This window comes from Pelobates fuscus, chromosome 10 (genome assembly GCF_036172605.1).
Source record: "Pelobates fuscus isolate aPelFus1 chromosome 10, aPelFus1.pri, whole genome shotgun sequence".
Lineage (NCBI taxonomy): Eukaryota > Metazoa > Chordata > Amphibia > Anura > Pelobatidae > Pelobates > Pelobates fuscus.
This window is the reverse complement of record NC_086326.1, coordinates 72035788-72054408: the sequence shown is the minus strand read 5'-3', so window position 1 is coordinate 72054408 and position 18621 is coordinate 72035788. Positions and strand designations below refer to the sequence as shown.

The following is an 18621-nucleotide window of genomic DNA, read 5'->3' as shown; positions in this document are numbered from 1 at the left end:
ACTCCCAGCTCTTCATTCGGAATCTTCTACTGAGGATGCTGAACCTCTGCCTCCTCCGTTACATCTTGTTAGATGTCTGTCTGTCTATCTACAAAGATCTTCAGCTTGGCAGATCTCTCAAAGGCTATTCGTCATCCCCAACGGTCCCAGAAGAGGGCTTCAGGCTTCTAAGATAGCCATCAGTAGATGGATTGTTGCCGCCATCATTCTGGCTTACCAAGCATCGAATATGAAAATTCCAGACGGACTCAAGGCTCACTCTACGAGGTCCCTTTCCTCATCTTGGGCAGCAGCGGCTAATTTATCACCAGAACTGATTTGCAAAGCAGCCACTTGGTCTTCTCCAAACACGTTTATAAAGCATTACCAGATTAACGTTAAAGCCAGCCAGTCAGACTCTTTTGGCAAATCAGTTTTATCCGCAGTCAACTCATCTTGATTAATTTCTATTTGCACATGTGATTTCTAATACCAGCATCTAAAAAATTCTTGAGTCTGTGGTTTTTCTTTATTCCCTCCCTTGGTTATTGCTTGGGTATCACCCATTGTTGTGCTGCCATGGATATGGCCAGGAAAGATGAAAATGTATCCATACTTACCGTAATTTTCCTTTCCTGGTCATAGGCCATGGCAGCACTTAGATCCTGCCCTGGGATATTGCTGTTAACAAGACTAAGGGACTATTGGTGGGAGGGGGTATTTCTACCCCTGATTTTAATTTTGTTCCTGTCTAATTAGGGATAGGGAGGAGCTAACCCATTGTTGTGCTGCCATGGCCTATGACCAGGAAAGGAAAATTACGGTAAGTATGGATCCATTTTCATCTATCTTAAACAATTTTATCTCTTGCTCTGTAAATTGAACTTTAATCACATACAGGAGGCTCTTGCAGGGTCTAGCAAGCTATTAACATAGCAGGGGATAATACAATCTAAATAAAACAGAACTTGCAATAAAGGAAGGATAAACATTAGGTGACTTTTTACAGGAAGTGTTTAGGAAGGCTGTGCAAGTCATGCAGGGAGGTGTAACTAGGGTTCATAAACAAAGTGATTAAACTCCTAAATGGCAGAGAATTGAGCAGTGAGACTGCAGGTGCATGATCTATATACCAAAACTGCTTCATTAAGCTAAAGTTGTTTGGGTGACTCTTGTGTCCCTTTAACTCTGTGAAAAGGATACTGTTGCAATTGGATGTTGAAATTAATAGCATCAGAGATTTGTAACAATATGAAATAAAAGGGAATATCGCCTGAACAGCTGTTTGAAGAATGCTAATAACTGCTGCAGCGATATATACAAGATCTAGATTGTAGTGAGTCTAATAGTGCTACCTAAATGGAAGGTGATGGAAAGAAATACTGAACTTAAATAATAAACGAAAAAACATAAGAGCAAGGGGAGACTAGTCAGGAGTAGAAAGATAAACTCTGTGCCTTCGGGGGCACCTATCAAATTAAATGACTAGTCTAACTACCTTGCAGCTAACAGACTAGTATAAAGTAAGAAAGATAAATCTAAGCCTTCAAGGGCACCTGTTAAATTAAAGAGCTAGTCTAACTGCCTAGATGTTAACACAGGCTCCCGCAATAGTAATAACTGCTGCTGTGATAGGTCTGAGTCTAATACAACATGAAGGAGACCAATATGCCGAAAAACCATAATAGCCTAATTTCATAAAAGTAGATTTATCAGGATAGATTTCATCCACCAAAGTTGCTGACGCTATCAAAGTAGGAGGCTGAAGCTATCGGAAAAAATGAGCCCCGACGCGCGTTTCGCCGGTAAGTGGCTCTTCAAAGGGGAGATTACAGACTTTATTATTTAACTCACGTTCCCTCACTTTATTTATTTTTTTTGTCTACGTGGTTTAGTGTGTGTGTGTGTGTCTTTTATTATTAACTACTCTTAAAGGTTATGTTTTATGATTTATCTCTAGTATAGGACAGTGTATTTCTGCTTTTCGTTTACATTTCCCAGAAATCTGGTTGCAGCCATTGAGAGCTTTCTTTTTTCCCCCGTCTAGGTAGTGTAACCACTGTTCCTTCCACTTTGAACTTGGGCACTATGCTTCCAGTGCGTTTGCTATCTTTTTGTATCCTGTTCCTTGTTTGTGCAGGTCTATGATTTCTTCTCTTAACTTTGTGGACCATTCTGTTAACTCAGCCATATTTCTAACATGTCAAACGCGACACTCAACAAACCCCTACCCAGTTCATGTATTTCAAGTGTTCCAGCTCAAGCTCACTTGGTGCAACTAATAAAGCCCTTGATTACTTGCAACAGGTGTGCTTGAAGCAACACCTGTTTTGCATATTTGTGCTGTTGTGAGGGATTCTATTCAGGGGCTTGAATAATTTTAGACTGAAGAAGTCAATATACGTTGCATTTGGGGAAACCACTGGAAGCATTTGTTGTGTTGATCTATTTTAATTGCTTTTGTTTGATTTGTTCATTGCAAACAGCTGAAAGTCAGTACATTTCAACAATACACCTGATTTCCAATGGGGTGGAATAATTTTGATTACAACTGTATATGAAGTACAAAATGAAGCACAGTGATGTCTAAGACAACATAACATCCTGAAACCAGCGTGAGACCAAAGTAAGATAAAAATTGTACAAAAAATACTCCCGAAATTGGTGTCTACAGATGACAAGGGCAACAGAAAAGTGCACAATGTGATGCAGGTAGTTAGGGAAATGTTCCATTACTGCTCCAGATGAAGCCAAAAGCAAGGAGAAACAACCCACAGGATGGATTTGCATATAAGTATCCTAGATCCAAGTTGGGTCTGATCAGAAGCCAGTGTATTTTTTTATACCAGATGCATAAATTTGGACTTTTGTGTTTATTTTTATTCACTAAAGGGGAAAAAGCTAAATTGATAATTGTAGAAGAAAACCCAAGGGTTTTCTAAAACAACAACCAATGAACAACTGATTGACAAAGAACCTTAAATTGTCCAAGTTTACAACAAGGTCAAATGTGTCCAATCAAAGAGAAAAACATTTTTTTCTTAAAAAAAATATGATCAGTATTTACTTGAAAATGCATACCTCCCAGGTGTCCATATTTAGGAGGGATATACCCTTTTTGGTCCCAAATCCCTCAGTCCCTCTTTGTAGTTCTAGTTACCCTCTTTTTTAGGAGCTCCTGTTGGTTGGTGTGTATGAGTGTATTAGAAAGCTCCACTGCAATAATAATAAATTAAATAATAATTGAATTAATTACTACACTTAGAATCGTGAAATCTGAAAGGTCAAGATGAAGGTTCGATTGGAACTAATGTATATCTTTCATTGTTGGAGTGACAAAGTTACTAGAATTGGCTTCCCAACTTATGCCTGTGACGATTTCCCCTAGTCTACCTTCACACGCTTGTCAAGCTCAGACATTTCAACAAAGACAAACAAAAATACTGAATACTGATTGCATGATTATGGCCACCGCATACATAAAGAGTACTGATTATCAGATATATCTAAATTATTACCATTCTTTAGTGAATAGAATATAGCTCAGGAAAATAGAGAACTCCTGTATATAAAGTGATATCATCAATATATTTGACATTGCAAGAATATACATATTTTTAGCAATTGGAATATAGAGTGTTATAACTCAGCAAGTGTCAATAATAAGACTGTAAAAGTTCATTAAGCAGGTTGTTAAGTTGTAATTTTACTGAGAAGGTCACTGGTCATAGAACACAGAAGAGCACAAGCACTTACGCAGTCTGAATTTTACTGTAAAAGCAAGAGGTAATTGTAGTATTTTAATAGTGTGATCTGCACACATTGTAAGTTAATTTACTATTATGAAATATATATATATTTTAAATAACATTTTGATATTTTTCATATATTTATATATGATATATTTTTATATTTTTATATTTTGAACTTTTAAAGTTTATCCCAAAAGAATAAATAATTTGTAAAACGTATTCAAAACGATCAAATTGAGGCCTATTATTATTTAAACATAAATATGTTGCATATTATTATTTCCAGGTGTCATAAACAGCTTATCTACGCTTTCTCTAGAGAGTAATCTCTGCTCAGAGACATATCTCCTAAAGGCATTATGTTGGCACAGGTGAATCCATTATTTAAAAAAAGAAAACACAAATACATTTTATGATCTATAGGGACTACATCATATTCCCTATTTGAACAATATAATTAGCAATTTTACAAGCCTATGGTTGCTATAATTTATTTTTATTTATGTGTGTGCTTTACAGAAGAGAGACACCGAGGGCTTAGTTAAGTATTTAAAGCTCAGACAAGAATATTCTAAATAACGAACAGTGCTCAATTTCACCTTTGAGGTAAAACAGAGACTTTTACTAATTTCAAATGACTTTTTATTTTCTGTTATTTTGACTTAAGAAATCTGAACTGACAAGCATGGCATACCACATCAACCTGAATTACGTTTTTTATGTAGAAGAATTGAATTTCAGCCATGTCTCCCTTTCCAGTTCATTGTTGAATCGTATTATATATTTATAGATCACAATCTGCATTTATATATCTAAAATTGCAGAATTTGTAATGGTCAAGTATTTTTTCAGTTATAAGAAAACTAGTTTTTTTAAAATAAAATAAAGCAGAAAAATAAATTAAATAAATACAGCATGCAATATCAAACGCATAAGAAAAACTGAGAGTTTAATTATATAAATATTTATTGTTCAAATAGATGTTTAAAATATTACACCAAATTTATTTTATCTTAATTTATCAATTTTCTTTGGCAAAAAAAAATGTTTGCATGTTTTTTCAATAGAAAATACTAAATATTTAACACTTTGGAGAGTGAATAATTTGTGTTGAGTGTCTTTCTTACGAAAGCAAAAAATATGTTTCTAATATAAGGAACAATAGAAAGATGTCTTAAAATGACAAATCAGCTCGGACGATAGATCAGTTATATTTATGTTTTGCTGTAATTATTGGTCTTGATGACAGTATTGTCAATTTAAAAGTAGACACAGTACTTTTATAAAGCATGTGTTTGCTCCTAACAGCTAAGCTAAATGTAAAGATAACAGGAAATAAATTAAATACCAAAATACCATAAAAAAGCACTAGATTCCAAGTCTATGGTTAACTATTATAATGCACAGGGTTTGTGGGTCCCACACATATTACCCAAGTATTGACTTTTTTTATGTAGACTTTTCCGCCACACAAGGCACCATCTTGCACCAGACGCTCCAGGCCTGTATCGAGGGCTGAAATCCTATGGAACAACATATATTTTCCGCACACACCTGCTCCCAAGACTGAAATCTTAAAGTGCAACATAGACTTTTCACCCACCTAGAGTGATATCCTGCACCAGCCCCAGGTGCTAGAAATCTTGGTCTTAGTTACCAAATAATAATTTCACAAAGTTGCCAACATCTGAAATCGCTTTTCCCTTGGGCACCTTCATATTATTTGCCTACTCTGTTCCCTTTCATGTAATAGGGCATTTGCACTTTGGATAGTATGCTCACAGGCAAGTCTTACACCATAATACCTTGGGCTTTTTTTGTGCCCGAATGTCTTTGTCTTTAAGAATACCTATTGTTGATTGTTAACATTTTGTAAAGTGCTCTACATGAGATTTTATTTTTTTATTTACAGTAGAGTACTAAGAGTATTTACAGTATAAGGCGATGAATAAAATAACACACCGGTGGCCTCCATAGTCCGCTCATCCAGAAGAAGAGAAAGACAATAAGAAATTAAGCCAAAATCAGTACTGGTTGAGACAATACAATACTTTGTGTCTCTCAATTTCTGTGTTAAAACACAGTAATGCCACAAATAAACTTACTGTTATATAAACACACATTAAAAACATCATTATTATCAAATAAACAATGGTACAGTTTTAGAATGTCACTTCTTACAAATGCATCACTTTTTGATCCAAGGAGAGGTCTGACTGCCAAAAAGCGCTACGGAATTTGGAATAATAAAATAATAATAATAATAATTCTGGGGTCAGGAAGGAATTTTTCCCCCCAAGTTTGTTGCAAAATTGGAAAGTGCTTCAAACTGGAACAGCGAAAACAGATGTGAGAAAGCCTGAACTTGATGGACACATGTTCCTTTTAGCTATGTAGCTACATTTAAAACGTATGGAACTTAAATATATGCTATTTTAAATCTGCGTTATAGAGCAGATGGGGTTCTACCAGCAATGTAGCCGCTGATTGTAAATTCAATTAAAGCTGTAACCAAACTGTCTAAAAAAAACATCTATAAAGACAACATTCTCCTACGGCATTCATTACCTGTTTATGTCTGAAATTCAAACCTTTTTGTAACATTAAAACCAGAAAAACAGGGTTATTTTGCCTTCTTTTTGATTAACAGCATAAAAACATGTGTTAAAAAGGTTGAACTTGATGAAGTTGAGTCTAACGATGTACTATGTAACTAAAAGGCTGTCGATTGGTGATTTGATATTTACCCCACTTGTGTTATGGTAGTATGTCAGTTTTATTATATAAAAGACTAGTAAAACCATCTTGATGAGATGTTAATAGCCTTTAGAATATGGAACTCTGTTGGATTCACTGAATGTAAGGTATTAATTTGTCAAATTACAAAACTGACAATTTGTTTCCTTAAATGTAGGCCATTAAAATAACCCTGCAGTCCTTATCATAATGGATTTGAGCCAGGTGAGTTTTAACCATATTGTCATATTGTTTTAATGTATAATATTTCCTCTGTTCCATAGATTACGCCCATAATTGTGTCCTCCTTATGCATGATATCTTTAAAGATTTAAGAAATTAACATACTGTATCCAATCGCTGAGGGGAGCACCAGGGCAAATGCCACCCAGAAAAGCCAGTTCCTTCATGTTTGTCAGTGGTGGCTGACAGGTCACTCAATCTCTGTCCCCTAAACTCTTAAATCCAAATTATTAAGAAAATTGCCAGGGCCACCACTTGTTAAACCTTCTTCACATATAGGAGAAAAAGGGGCATTTGATTTGTCAAGCAGGAGTCAAGGCATCAATCTCACTGTCATAGCATAAGCTGTATGGGTAAATGTGTGTAGGTTTTGTCATTGTATGGATATTTGTAAATGAGTGAATCTGTTTGTGTGTGGATGTAGGTAGAATTTGTCACAAAACCTGGCAGTGCCTCTTCCGGGTTTGTGCTCTGGATCTGCCCCTGGCTGTATCTGACGTTTTATTCAAAGATAAAACTGGGAAAAAGCCAGAAAACAAAATGTATTCATATGAAACATAGTTGGAGATCAGGTATAGCTTTTTGAGTAATTGGTGCTATCAAGTTTGACCATGAAGTCACAATGTGTAAAAAAAAGAAATTGAAACATCATTTGACAAGAGCTAGGATTTAATTTTAAATTACAATTCCTATGGTTTTATCTCTAATTTTTTATGTATTATTATTTAATGCATCCATATAAGTAGTTACCTAGGCACATTAATGGGAGGATGTATAAGACAAGTTAAGTCTGGTGTTAAGTTTAGGCTTGTACCGGTGGGTGAACAAATTATAGGGGTATCGATCTATTGTGGTAGCTGACTGGCTTGCATCAGAGCCCCATTACCCTGGGGGAGGATGGCAGGGGAGGGAGGGTTGTATTATAGGCGCTCATGGCCATAGTGGGTTGCTTAGGAGGGAGACATTACTGATAGATCCTCATTAATTGAGGTTGTGCATTGAAGGAGAACGGAGATAAGAACATAACGATAGAATAATAAAACTAAAGTTTAGTGCACAGGGTGTCAGATTGCAGCATGGGGCACTGCAGGAGTATTTTAACATCCTGGGTTTACACTGGGATATCAGAGTTCTCTTCACCCATTGCCTGGTACGTTCCTAGGCATGAATGGCACCACGTTATCTATGTCCCATTGTGAGGAGGATGGGAGAGCTGTTTCTGGGGCTGGTTGGTCGGGTAGACCGAGGTCTTGAAAAAAGCCGGGTGCTCCGGTGTTGTCCTCCAGTCTGTGTTCCTTGCCGTCTCGGTAGGCGCACAGCATGCATGGTAAGCCCCATCTGTAGCGAATCCTGGCTGCCTGTAGACGTTGGGTAACGGGACGTAGTGATGCTCTCCATGTGAGGGTGGCTCTGCTGAGGTCTTCATAAAAAGATAAAGTGGAACTTTCAAAGTTCAGTGGTTGTCTGTCTTGAACGACAGACATCGCGGCCCGTTTGTCAGCAAGGGTCACGTCCTGCAGAAGAGCTGTTGTGGGTCCGCGGGAACGGGCCACTCGGTATATCCCCTCAATGGGCATCGATTTCACCTGCTTGGTTGGGAGTAGTAAGGAGAGTAGGCGTCTGACATACTGAGGCAATTCTTCAGTGCCTATATCGCTGCTCACCCCCCTGATCTTCAGGTTGCATCGGCGCTGTGTATCTTCCAGCTTCATCTTCGACTGACTTTATGCGACCGGAGAGGGTATGCAAATTCTCCCGGATCAGTGCGCAGTCTGCTTGGAACATGGTGTGTAGTTCCTGCAGGAGAAGTTTAAGGTTGCCCTTGGTAGCTGGGGCACTATGTGTGTCTACCTTTGTAGCTCTTCTCTCCTTCTTAGCTCTGGCTTCTGGGATGGGGTCTGGGGCATCAGAGGCGGCTCTCTAATTAGGCGATTTAGGCGGCCGCCTAAATCGCCCCACAGGAGGGGGCCCAGCGGCTTGCCCTTTATGCCGCCGGGTGCGAGGCCCCTCCTATGCCTGCCCGGTAGAGCCAGCCTGTCTGCAGCTCCACCGAGTGCAGAGCTGCAGACTGAGTGGGTCTCGCAATCTCAGCCAATCGCTCTGACTGGCTGAGATTGCGAGACTAGACTTACCATGTGGTCTGCAGCTCTGGCCACCCAGTGGACCACCAGGGAACAAGTTTATCAAAAGGTATTTATATTTCAGCTCCCCACCCCCTACCCTGCCCTCCTACCACCCTCTGCCCCAGTCACCCCACCCCAACACCCTCTGCCCCAGCCACTCTACCACCTTACTGCCCCAGCCACCCTACCACCCTACTGTCAAAGCCCCCTTACCACCCCCTACCATTTCAAAGCCCCCCTACCACCTCTACCCTTTCAAAGCCCCCCTACCACCCCATACCCTGTCAAAGCCCCCCTACAACCCCCTACCCTGTCAAAGCCCCCCTCACAGCTCCCCCTATGTCACAGCTTCCCTAACCTGTCACCCCACACCCACCCAATAACAGCCTTCCTACACACACATGCTGTCACAGCCTTCCACCGCACACCTTGTCATTCCCCACCCATACCCTATCATTACCACACACACTGACACCCCCTTCACACACTGTCACCACATACACTTTCAGTCCCCACACACTGTCGCCCCTAAACTCAGCTAAACTCACATAACCCCTCCTAATCCTATCACTCTCACCCACTGCAACCATACCAAAATCCTTGCTTTGCCACACCTACCCTATCACATTAACCCCCCCCCCATCAACCCAGTCAGACTCACCTTCTCTTGCACTGTCACACTCACCTCCCAACCCTGTCACTCATCCTCTATCAGTCCGTCCCACACTCACCCTATTACATAAACCCTTACAATCCTGTACTCCAACTGTGCAACACTCACCCCAAACCCTGTCACACATAGGTAGACAATGCCAGATACACTCAGAAATACACACACCAGCACTTATGTATTCACAACTGCAAGGCTATGTAACCATACCCCTCAGTCATGTATAAACAATTGGCATAATTGCTAATTAAATTTGTTTATTGCAAATTAAGTTAGTTTGCATATTATGCCATAACTACAGTCAGAGAGATCACAATGCAGTGGCACAGGGAGCCGCAACACAGCAAGCCTCTGAACAATGAATATAGAGACTAGCTCTCTGTATCCAGCGCTGCAAGCTCGTCCTTAAATACAACAACAGCACCTTATACACACAATGCAACCCCTATTTTTAACTTTAGGTGTTAGTGGGAGCCTCATGTTTGAGTTTCGTCTAAGGCCTCACAAAGTCTAGAGCTGCCACTTTGGGGCATCATACTCCAATTCACCCGAGGAGCAGAAAGGCGATCTTTGCAGCCGGGCCGCCATCTTGGGTTGCGGCCTAGTGCGGAGCAGATCCCCGATATCACAAGATCCCTCGCTCCGTTCTTGCTGGGACTTGAAGGTGTTTTTCCCCACGCTGGCCGGAGGTGGTAGGTATCAACCGGGCTCCGTTGTAGGCTCTCTGCACGCCTCAGAGTGGGCTCAAAGCAGCTATTCTCCCGGAGCTCAACAGAGGTTATTATTTACATTAAGGTTTTACATAATCTACTAAACTCTGAAATTTAGATAATTAAAATTTGAATTGCATTATTTAGGGACAATAGCTGATCAGGAAAAATACACTCTTTCCAGACCTCTAGACACAGCTTGAGGAGTATTTCTTTTTAAAGGGATACTATAGTCACCTGAACAACTTCAGCTTAATGAGGTTGTTCAGGTGAGAACTATAGCTTCCTGCAGCCTTTCTCACGTATTTTCTGAGAAAATGCAATGTTTACATTGAAAGCTAGGAACACCTCCAGTTGCAGTCACTCAGAGTGAACCAGAGGGACTTCGGAGTTGATGGAGGCATAATATGCCTCCATCCACTCAGATCTGCTGTCAGCAGAGCACAGGGCACCACTGTGCACAGCATCATGAGATTCAGTATCTCCTCCCTATGCATGCAGCCACTGAACTTTCCTCATAGAGATTCATTGATTCAATTCATCTCTATGAGGAGATGCTGATTGGCCAGGGCTGTGTTTAAATCATGCTGGCTCTGCTCCTGATCTGCCTCTTTGTCAGTCTCAACCAATCCTATGTGGGAGCACTGTGATTGGATCAGGCTACCACATGTCAGCAGACTGCTTGTTTTTCTGAGTCTAACAGCATGCAGATTTACAGCTTCAGGCTTGAATACAGTAAGATTTTTACTATATGTATGGAGGCATGAGGGGCCCAGGGGGGCTAGATTTTGGTGTTAACACTATAGGGTCAGGAATACATGTTTGTGTTCCTGACCCTATAGTGATCCTTTAATCTTAGCGTGTTCCTTTAACTACAATCTGGAATTTCGAGGGTAATTCCCATACTGCCAATCCATACCCATTTTTAATGCATCTCTTTTATAGATTTTATAGATTAATGTTACAATTTTTAAAGTGATGGCTGTGAGTGTGAAGTGTTTTATTCCGTTTAAAGATAAATTGGCATACAGAACCTTTCAGATAATGGAATAATGAGGTTCCTTCAAAAACCTCATTGTGGCTTTTCTCACTAGTCTCCTTCTTGTCTGATCACTACAGGGTTAGTCTGTAAAGTGTGAGATGTTGGGAATAAAAAGTTCATTCAAACAGAATTTCAAATTTAAGCCACAATAGCCTAACTATGTTTTCATTTTGCTAATATTGGAATTCATTAGTATTAGTTAGTATTAGGGAAAATGACCATTTATTTCAGAGCTTGCTAAGGATCCACTAATATTAATTCAGCTGTTCTCGCATGATATCCAAACACATGGCTTTTACTTAGAACTCTTTTGCAACCCTTTAGTTTTATATAATCTACTTCTGCACTATGTCCCTTGCTCTGGTTCCCCATTATCTTTCAGTTTGCAATATAGCCAATGATCCTTGAAACGTGGGAGTTTTATTGTGAAGTTCGAATGATTCAGAAATGGAAGCCATCAACAAAGTTACTGAAACCTTGTCATGGCAATTTTTTGTGGGTGAAAACTTGGGAGTTTCAACAGCACAATATCTGAATATGTATATACAGGAGCATAATTCATAATTTTTTTGTGATAAAGAAATTTACCCCAGAAAATAACATTAAAGGAACACTCCAAGCATCATAGGAACTGCAGGCCTCCATGGCTCAGTAGCTAACGGAGCTCCTTGCAAGGACTTCCAACTCCAGGGGATGAGGCAACTGCAGGTATGTTTTCAAACCATTCTTAAATGCTTTACAGTAGTTATGGTGCTTGGATCGTTCATTTAACATTTTGGGAACACTGGTATGAGGTTAGTGGTTCAGACATGTCCACCCTATAATGCAGGGGTCCTCAAACTCCGGCCCCCCAGATGTTGCTGAACTACAACTCCCATGATTCTCTGGCTATCTATGTAATTCAAAGAATCATGGGAGTTGTAGTTCAGCAACATATGGGGGGCCGAGGTTTGAGGACCCCTGCTATAATGTATGCCTATTTAATCCATCTTCCTCAAAGCTGCAGCAAGGCTGCCACCACATGTATGTGTTGCAAGGCAAATACGGCAGTATTGATAATACTTAGAAGCAGAGCCTTTCAAAAGCTTTTATACAAGAATAACTGAATCAAACAACTGATCACCGATTCCTGTTATTATTAAACTTGATACATTTAGCCTAAAATCCTGTCATGGATACAGTCACAAATATGTATAGCACTGTGTATATGTTTTTTTGAATTTTATAACCTTTCTATCACTTTGCAGTCTGACCCTATTGCAAGTTGTGAATTGGAGAATAGAAGTTGGTCAGCTGAATTTATGCTTCTTGGATTCCCTAAACAAAGAGATACAAGCATCGCACTTTTCATGTTTTTTATGATGGTCTATGTGTTGACCCTCCTGGGAAACATAACCATAATTTCACTCACTAGAATTGACTCCTCTCTAAGAACACCTATGTATTTTTTCCTTAATAACTTCTCTTTCCTTGAGATAGGTTACACCACAGTCACTGTACCCAAAATGCTTGACGCTTTGTTGACTGGAAACATGGCTATCTCATTTAACTGTTGCCTTACTCAAATGTATTTCTTTTTCCTTTTTGGCACCACAGAATTCTTTATTCTGGCTTTAATGGGATTTGATCGTTATCTGGCCATCTGCCACCCACTTCACTATGTTAACATCATGAACAGATCATTATACTACAAACTCGTCATTGGGTCTTGGATAAGTGGATGTATGGTGCCAACTGTACCTACTATTGTCCTTTCTCATAAACCCTTTTGTGGCTCAAAAACTATTAACCATTTCTTCTGTGATGTTGGCCCTTTGGTAAAATTGTCTTCTTCAGACACGTTATTCTTAGACATCATAGTTTTACTGGTGTCAGCTGTAGTGGTTCTTGGATCCTTATCTCTTGTTACTGTATCCTACATTTTCATAATTTCAGCCATACTAAGGATATCTTCAAGATCTGGCCGCCACAAAGCTTTCTCCACTTGTGCATCACATTTTTCAGTTGTGACCATTTTCTTTGGAACCGTTATATTCATGTACCTTCGTCCATCTTCTGGTGAAAACTATGAAATTGACAAAGTCATTTCAGTGTTTTATTCCGTTGTTACACCAGCACTGAATCCTCTGATTTACAGCTTTAGAAATAAGGATGTAAAAAAGGCATTAATAAAATGTATCCATGTAAAAAAACATTCTTGGGGAAAAATCGGAGTAGCTCACTCAATTGAACTTAAGATGTTCTAGACCAAGCCAGTTATTTATCTTCTTATATTTGGAGATTAAATTTGTATTAAAGGTAGTTTGCATCTACCCTGTTATATATTAAACTATTTTGACAAGAACTTCATCCTCATTCATTATAAAAACTCAAACCTCCTGAAAATATAACTTTTAACCAAATAAAATTGTATCATATTATTGGGATTACCATATTTATTTTGGCCTATAACCATATGAGATAATAAAGTGTTTATGCCTTTATTGAGAAAGCTCCTTAAATGTTTGTTCAGTTGTGTGTGTTGACAGATACTGTAGAAATAATAAAATGAAAGGTCTGCTTAAATTAATTTGCTTAACATGATAGAGTACTTAATTAACCTGTTGCGTAGGTTGATACCTGTGACGAAGCTCCTGCACTCCGACCGAGTACCTCCTCCCAAATCGCTTCCTGGGGAGGGAGCCTGGAGTTCCTCTGGAATTCTTCCACCAGATAAGACTCTTCTCCCAGGCAGGTATTGTCCCCTCTGCCTATTCCTCTTCAGTTACTTCCAGGCAGGTATCATCCCCTCTGCCTATACCACTGCAGCTATGCTCATAGTGATTGCTCTGGTCTTTACAAAAACATTTGCAGCTCTCAAGCCTAGCTTTAGATTTGCCCCAGAGCTAGAGGGATTGTACAGTCAGCCAACTTCAGGTCTGACGTCTGTCACTAGGATCCCTAAAAATCCACGCAGTACAGACAGTTCCAAAAGGAACTAACATACACAGCTTTATTTTTACTCGGGACTAGCCCATATGCTCATTAAACTTAGATTGCCGTGACAACTTCAATAAAATACAAATAACCAAATCATATCAGACAACATACAACAACTTATTATAGCAGAATGGCTTTTATAAAGGGGTGGGGAAGACAATAATTAGCACACAATATCTCTCCTGCCTGCAGAATTTGCAATATAGAAATCTACCTTGAATTTGCAAATTAGCAAGTCTTGCTATTCAGGTTGTGCATACAGCTGTTTCTACCAACAGAGGGCGCTATACAGGCTCCATAGGCAAATCCACATAGTTAGTAACAAGCATCAGCAGGGCAGGAGAGCACCCAAAACAATTAACAATATACAAACACATTATACACACTCTGCACCAATAATGGGCACAGGCTGACTGAGACATAGGATGAATTTAGGAACTTTTGTAAAGTGTCCATTTGCTCCCAGTGATGGTGATCACCATCACATCATCTCTTTTCTAAAAAGATCTGCTGAATACCTATTGTTTAATAGCACAGTAAATTGGGACAGGAGTCCTGTAAAAATGAATGGTCTAGATCAGGGGTTCTCAACCCAGTACTCAAGGACCCCCTACCAGTACAGGATTTAGGGATTATCCTGTTGTGTCTAAAGATTTTGTCGTCCCCGTCCCCGTCCCCCCCTAAAAACACTTTAGACACAGCAGGGTAATCCCTAAATCCTGGACAGTTCCGGGGTCCTTGAGGACTGGGATGAGAACCCCTGGTTTAGAGGATACTTATAAAGAGAGCATTTGCAACTAGATTTTAGAATGCTAGCGTTTGAACAACTTTTTCTGCTACGCAATTCTTCTAGCAAACTGCACAGGAATATCATGACAAAGAGGGTCCAATATAAGACAGCATTTGTTGCATATGAAGCCATGTGCAGAACTATTAATGGCTAATTATGGTCTTATTTAATAATTCTAAATGCATGCAGTACATTAGACATTCAATGTTACAATTGTTCTACCATAAATTCACCTTGAGCTCTTGGCTTTCACATTGGGTATTTTTTTTGTTAAATAACACATTATAATTTATGACTCTGTGATGGAAGGCTGTGTAGGATCTGAAATGCCCGTTTTATATTCCTCATCTTAAATACCCAAACCAAGTACTGTGAAAATCAATGTTTTGTATACCGTGTTTAAAAGATATATTTTTCTATGCTTTAAGATGACCGATGGCCATGGAACTTGCTGAGCTCAACAGAATGACGATACCTCCCTCAGAGACAAACACCCTTATCATAAAGAATGAGCCATGTGTCAACAAGGGAAGAAAAGAGAAGAAACAAAGCAACTAAAAGTATCCAATGGAAAGCTTACAACACAATGTATAGCTTATCCAATAAAATGTTTACAGCTTAGGTTATACAATGTATATGTGCTGAATGTGACGATTTATGGCTATAAAAGCCACGCTCAGGCTGTCAGTAAAAAAAGGATTTTCCTACTGAACTTTTACGTGTCAGTGTGATTATTCCTCTCCTCATGCATGAGCTATACCTTGAACATATTGATTAGGACTGACAATATACAACAGAGGGCAAAATAATCCACTTCAGCTTGGAGCCCAACGTGGGGCCGTAGCCTGTGTTGGTCGAGGCCGAACAAGAGAGGAGCGGGACAAGCTGCGAAGGACAGAATAGGAGACTGATCACCTCCGTGACACGGTAAGAATAACCCCCTTTGTGTCTTATTCAGCCGTTGTCTGTCCTTTGCAAGTAAGTCCACGACTCCCAAGGTCGGCTCCGGCGGACACCAAAGACAGGTATATCTTGGCTACGGTCCAGTTATTTACAGAACCCATTACCTGCCTGTTGTATGTTGTCACTATGTTAGGTTAAATCAGGACAGTGTTTTGTCTCTTGCTCCCTATGTGAGAACTGTTCCAGACACTTGTAGATATTTCCGAAAAAAATTCACAGATGGTTTTATAATGAGTACTTCATAACAGAGGGGAAGGAGTCTACAAGTGCGTGAGTGCAGGGACAAACTATATAAAGGTGAGGAGCCCATAAGTGCGTCTGTGCAGGGGCAGGTCTCCCTTTTGGACCCCGGGATTGAAGTTACCCGTGGCAGTCGAGCACAGTAGACGTTCTGTTTGTTTCTCGGCTCTATATTTCTCTCTCTTTTTTCTCTTCTTGTCTGTGACAATGGGTCAAGAATGTTCGATCCCTGCCGGGGGCAACCTAGCAGTAGACATTGTAATGCAGAGGGAGGGCAAAAAGGCAGTAAAGTCTGCAGGAAAAATTGCTAAGATGTGTGGGATAGATATAAGGACGGGGGGAAGGTTACAACCAGAAGAATGGCGATTACTACTCACAGAGATACGGGGCAAGTTAACAGACAAAAAGCTGTTAGATACAGCGGAAGCATGGTTTCGAGTTGCAAAACTTATCCATAGTGAGGGATGGGCTGAACAAAAGATAGACTGTGGCAAACAATCCATTTATGTGTACTATAAGCCTCCAAAAACTGTGAAACCCCCTCCTTACGATGTTACCAATCCACAAACTAAATTATATCCGGTGTTGCAAACTAATGGGCGATATTACGTGCCCGACCCCACCCCTTCCCCAACAACCCCTCTTCCGTATCCAAATACCACTCCAATTTCCCCACCCTTTCACCCCACCACGCCCATCTATCCTTCCACCAGCCTACCTCCTCCCTCTCCTCCTCCCCTCACCCCGACTATCCCCTCCCCTGTTCCTCCTCCTCCTCTTCTCCCTACTTCCCCAACCCCTCTTCCAGCCACTACCCTGATGCCAGTTACCGTAGCTCCAGACTCCACCCCTGTGTTGAATCCTGTTCAACATACCCCTCACATGCCCGCCCTTTCCCCGGCCTGGTCCAACCATGTTTCCGCCCCCACCCAGTCTGGATCTTGGGACACGACCGGTTCACATAGATACATGAACGAACATTCACCCCCCATCCTTGACAACAATGAACCTCCACCACCCACTCTCCCTTCCGCTCTTCCTTCCCCACCCACACAAGTTAAAGATGCCCCATTAATGTACGTGGCGTTCAGCCCACCCCAAGCCAGTACCTTAGTTAACTCGTTACCTGACCCTGAGCGCCAACCGATGCCTTTCTATAGGAGAATCGCACAGATACAAAAAACATACTCCGCAGCCTGGAGGGATTTGATTAGTTTGTGTGAAATTAAGGCTGGAGACTCTTATTGGCCAATTTTAGAAAAAGCTTTTAATACTGACCTCCTCAGTATTGACACTGACTACCACTCTGGGGTAGAGTTTTGCTACCAGCTAAAGGCGTGGGCACAAGAAAAATTGGCAGATCAAGCTACGAGCATACAGGATATCAAACAGGATAAGACCGAGTCCGTAGAAAAATACTATGTACGGCTGTCCCAAGTTTTTAATGATTTAGGTTTCACCATCTACAATAAAGCACACAGCCAAATGTTGTCCGCCGCCTTTGTAGACGGACTCAGGGAAACTATAAAAAGAGGCCTCCTATTATCACGACCGGAATATAGGGTCCTGCCCCTTGATACTCTCTTATTAGTGGCAAAAGGACTAGAGACGGCACAACTATGCAAAAAAACAACTACCAAACTCATGTATTCAGACACGACTACGGGATTCATAAACGCCCCTGGCCCCCCAGAGTACCCTGATAACTACCCCTACGTTCCTTACCCACCCAAAGGCCAGCGGCTGTGTTTTAATTGTCATAAACCCGGACACTATCGCCGCCAATGCAGGGAACCACGCAGACCCCGCGAGGAGAATTTCAACACATACTCTCCCCCTCCCCCGCCTCCTAGTCAGGAGTACTAGGATACTGGCAAGCCTGTGTCGCCCTGCCCGGCTATGCACTTGTCTGCCCTCACAACCAAATGTGAGGGCCCCTTGTCAACTATAGTTTTACCCATAGCTGGGAAGCCAACTAAATTCCTGATAGACACAGGTGCAGCCAGAAGTGTAATCAGACAACAAGAATTACCAGACCCATCATACCTCTCCAATATAGACATCTCCTGTGTAGGTGTTGATGGTGCACCACGTTCCTGCCCTCTCTCAGAACCCTTACAAGTAGGTGCCTTCCCGGACCTCCTAGCCCGTTTTGTAGTCTCCGCCACTTGCCCTCTCAACCTTCTAGGTGCAGACATACTCTCCCGTTTACAGGCTACCATTACCTTCACTCCAGACGGACATGTCCGACTCTCTTCCCCACTATCTCTGACTGATGCCTCTGCACTCTGTGCGTTGCCTTTGCTGCTACATCTGGATACACTACATTTAATCCCCGACACCTCTGCCCCTCCCCCTGAAGTTATAGACCTAGTGCCTCCACACCTCTGGTCC

General features: G+C 40.9%; 1 protein-coding gene across 1 annotated transcript; it reads left to right on the top strand.

The window, feature by feature from the left end:
* Positions 1–11948: 11948 nt before the first annotated feature.
* Positions 11949–13501, top strand: LOC134574754 (olfactory receptor 6F1-like). Its single transcript, XM_063433846.1, has 2 exons — positions 11949–11963; positions 12503–13501. The coding sequence occupies exons 1-2, from the start codon at positions 11949–11951 to the stop codon at positions 13499–13501; spliced, it is 1014 nt and encodes a 337-aa protein (XP_063289916.1).
* The last annotated feature ends 5120 nt before the right edge of the window (positions 13502–18621 follow it).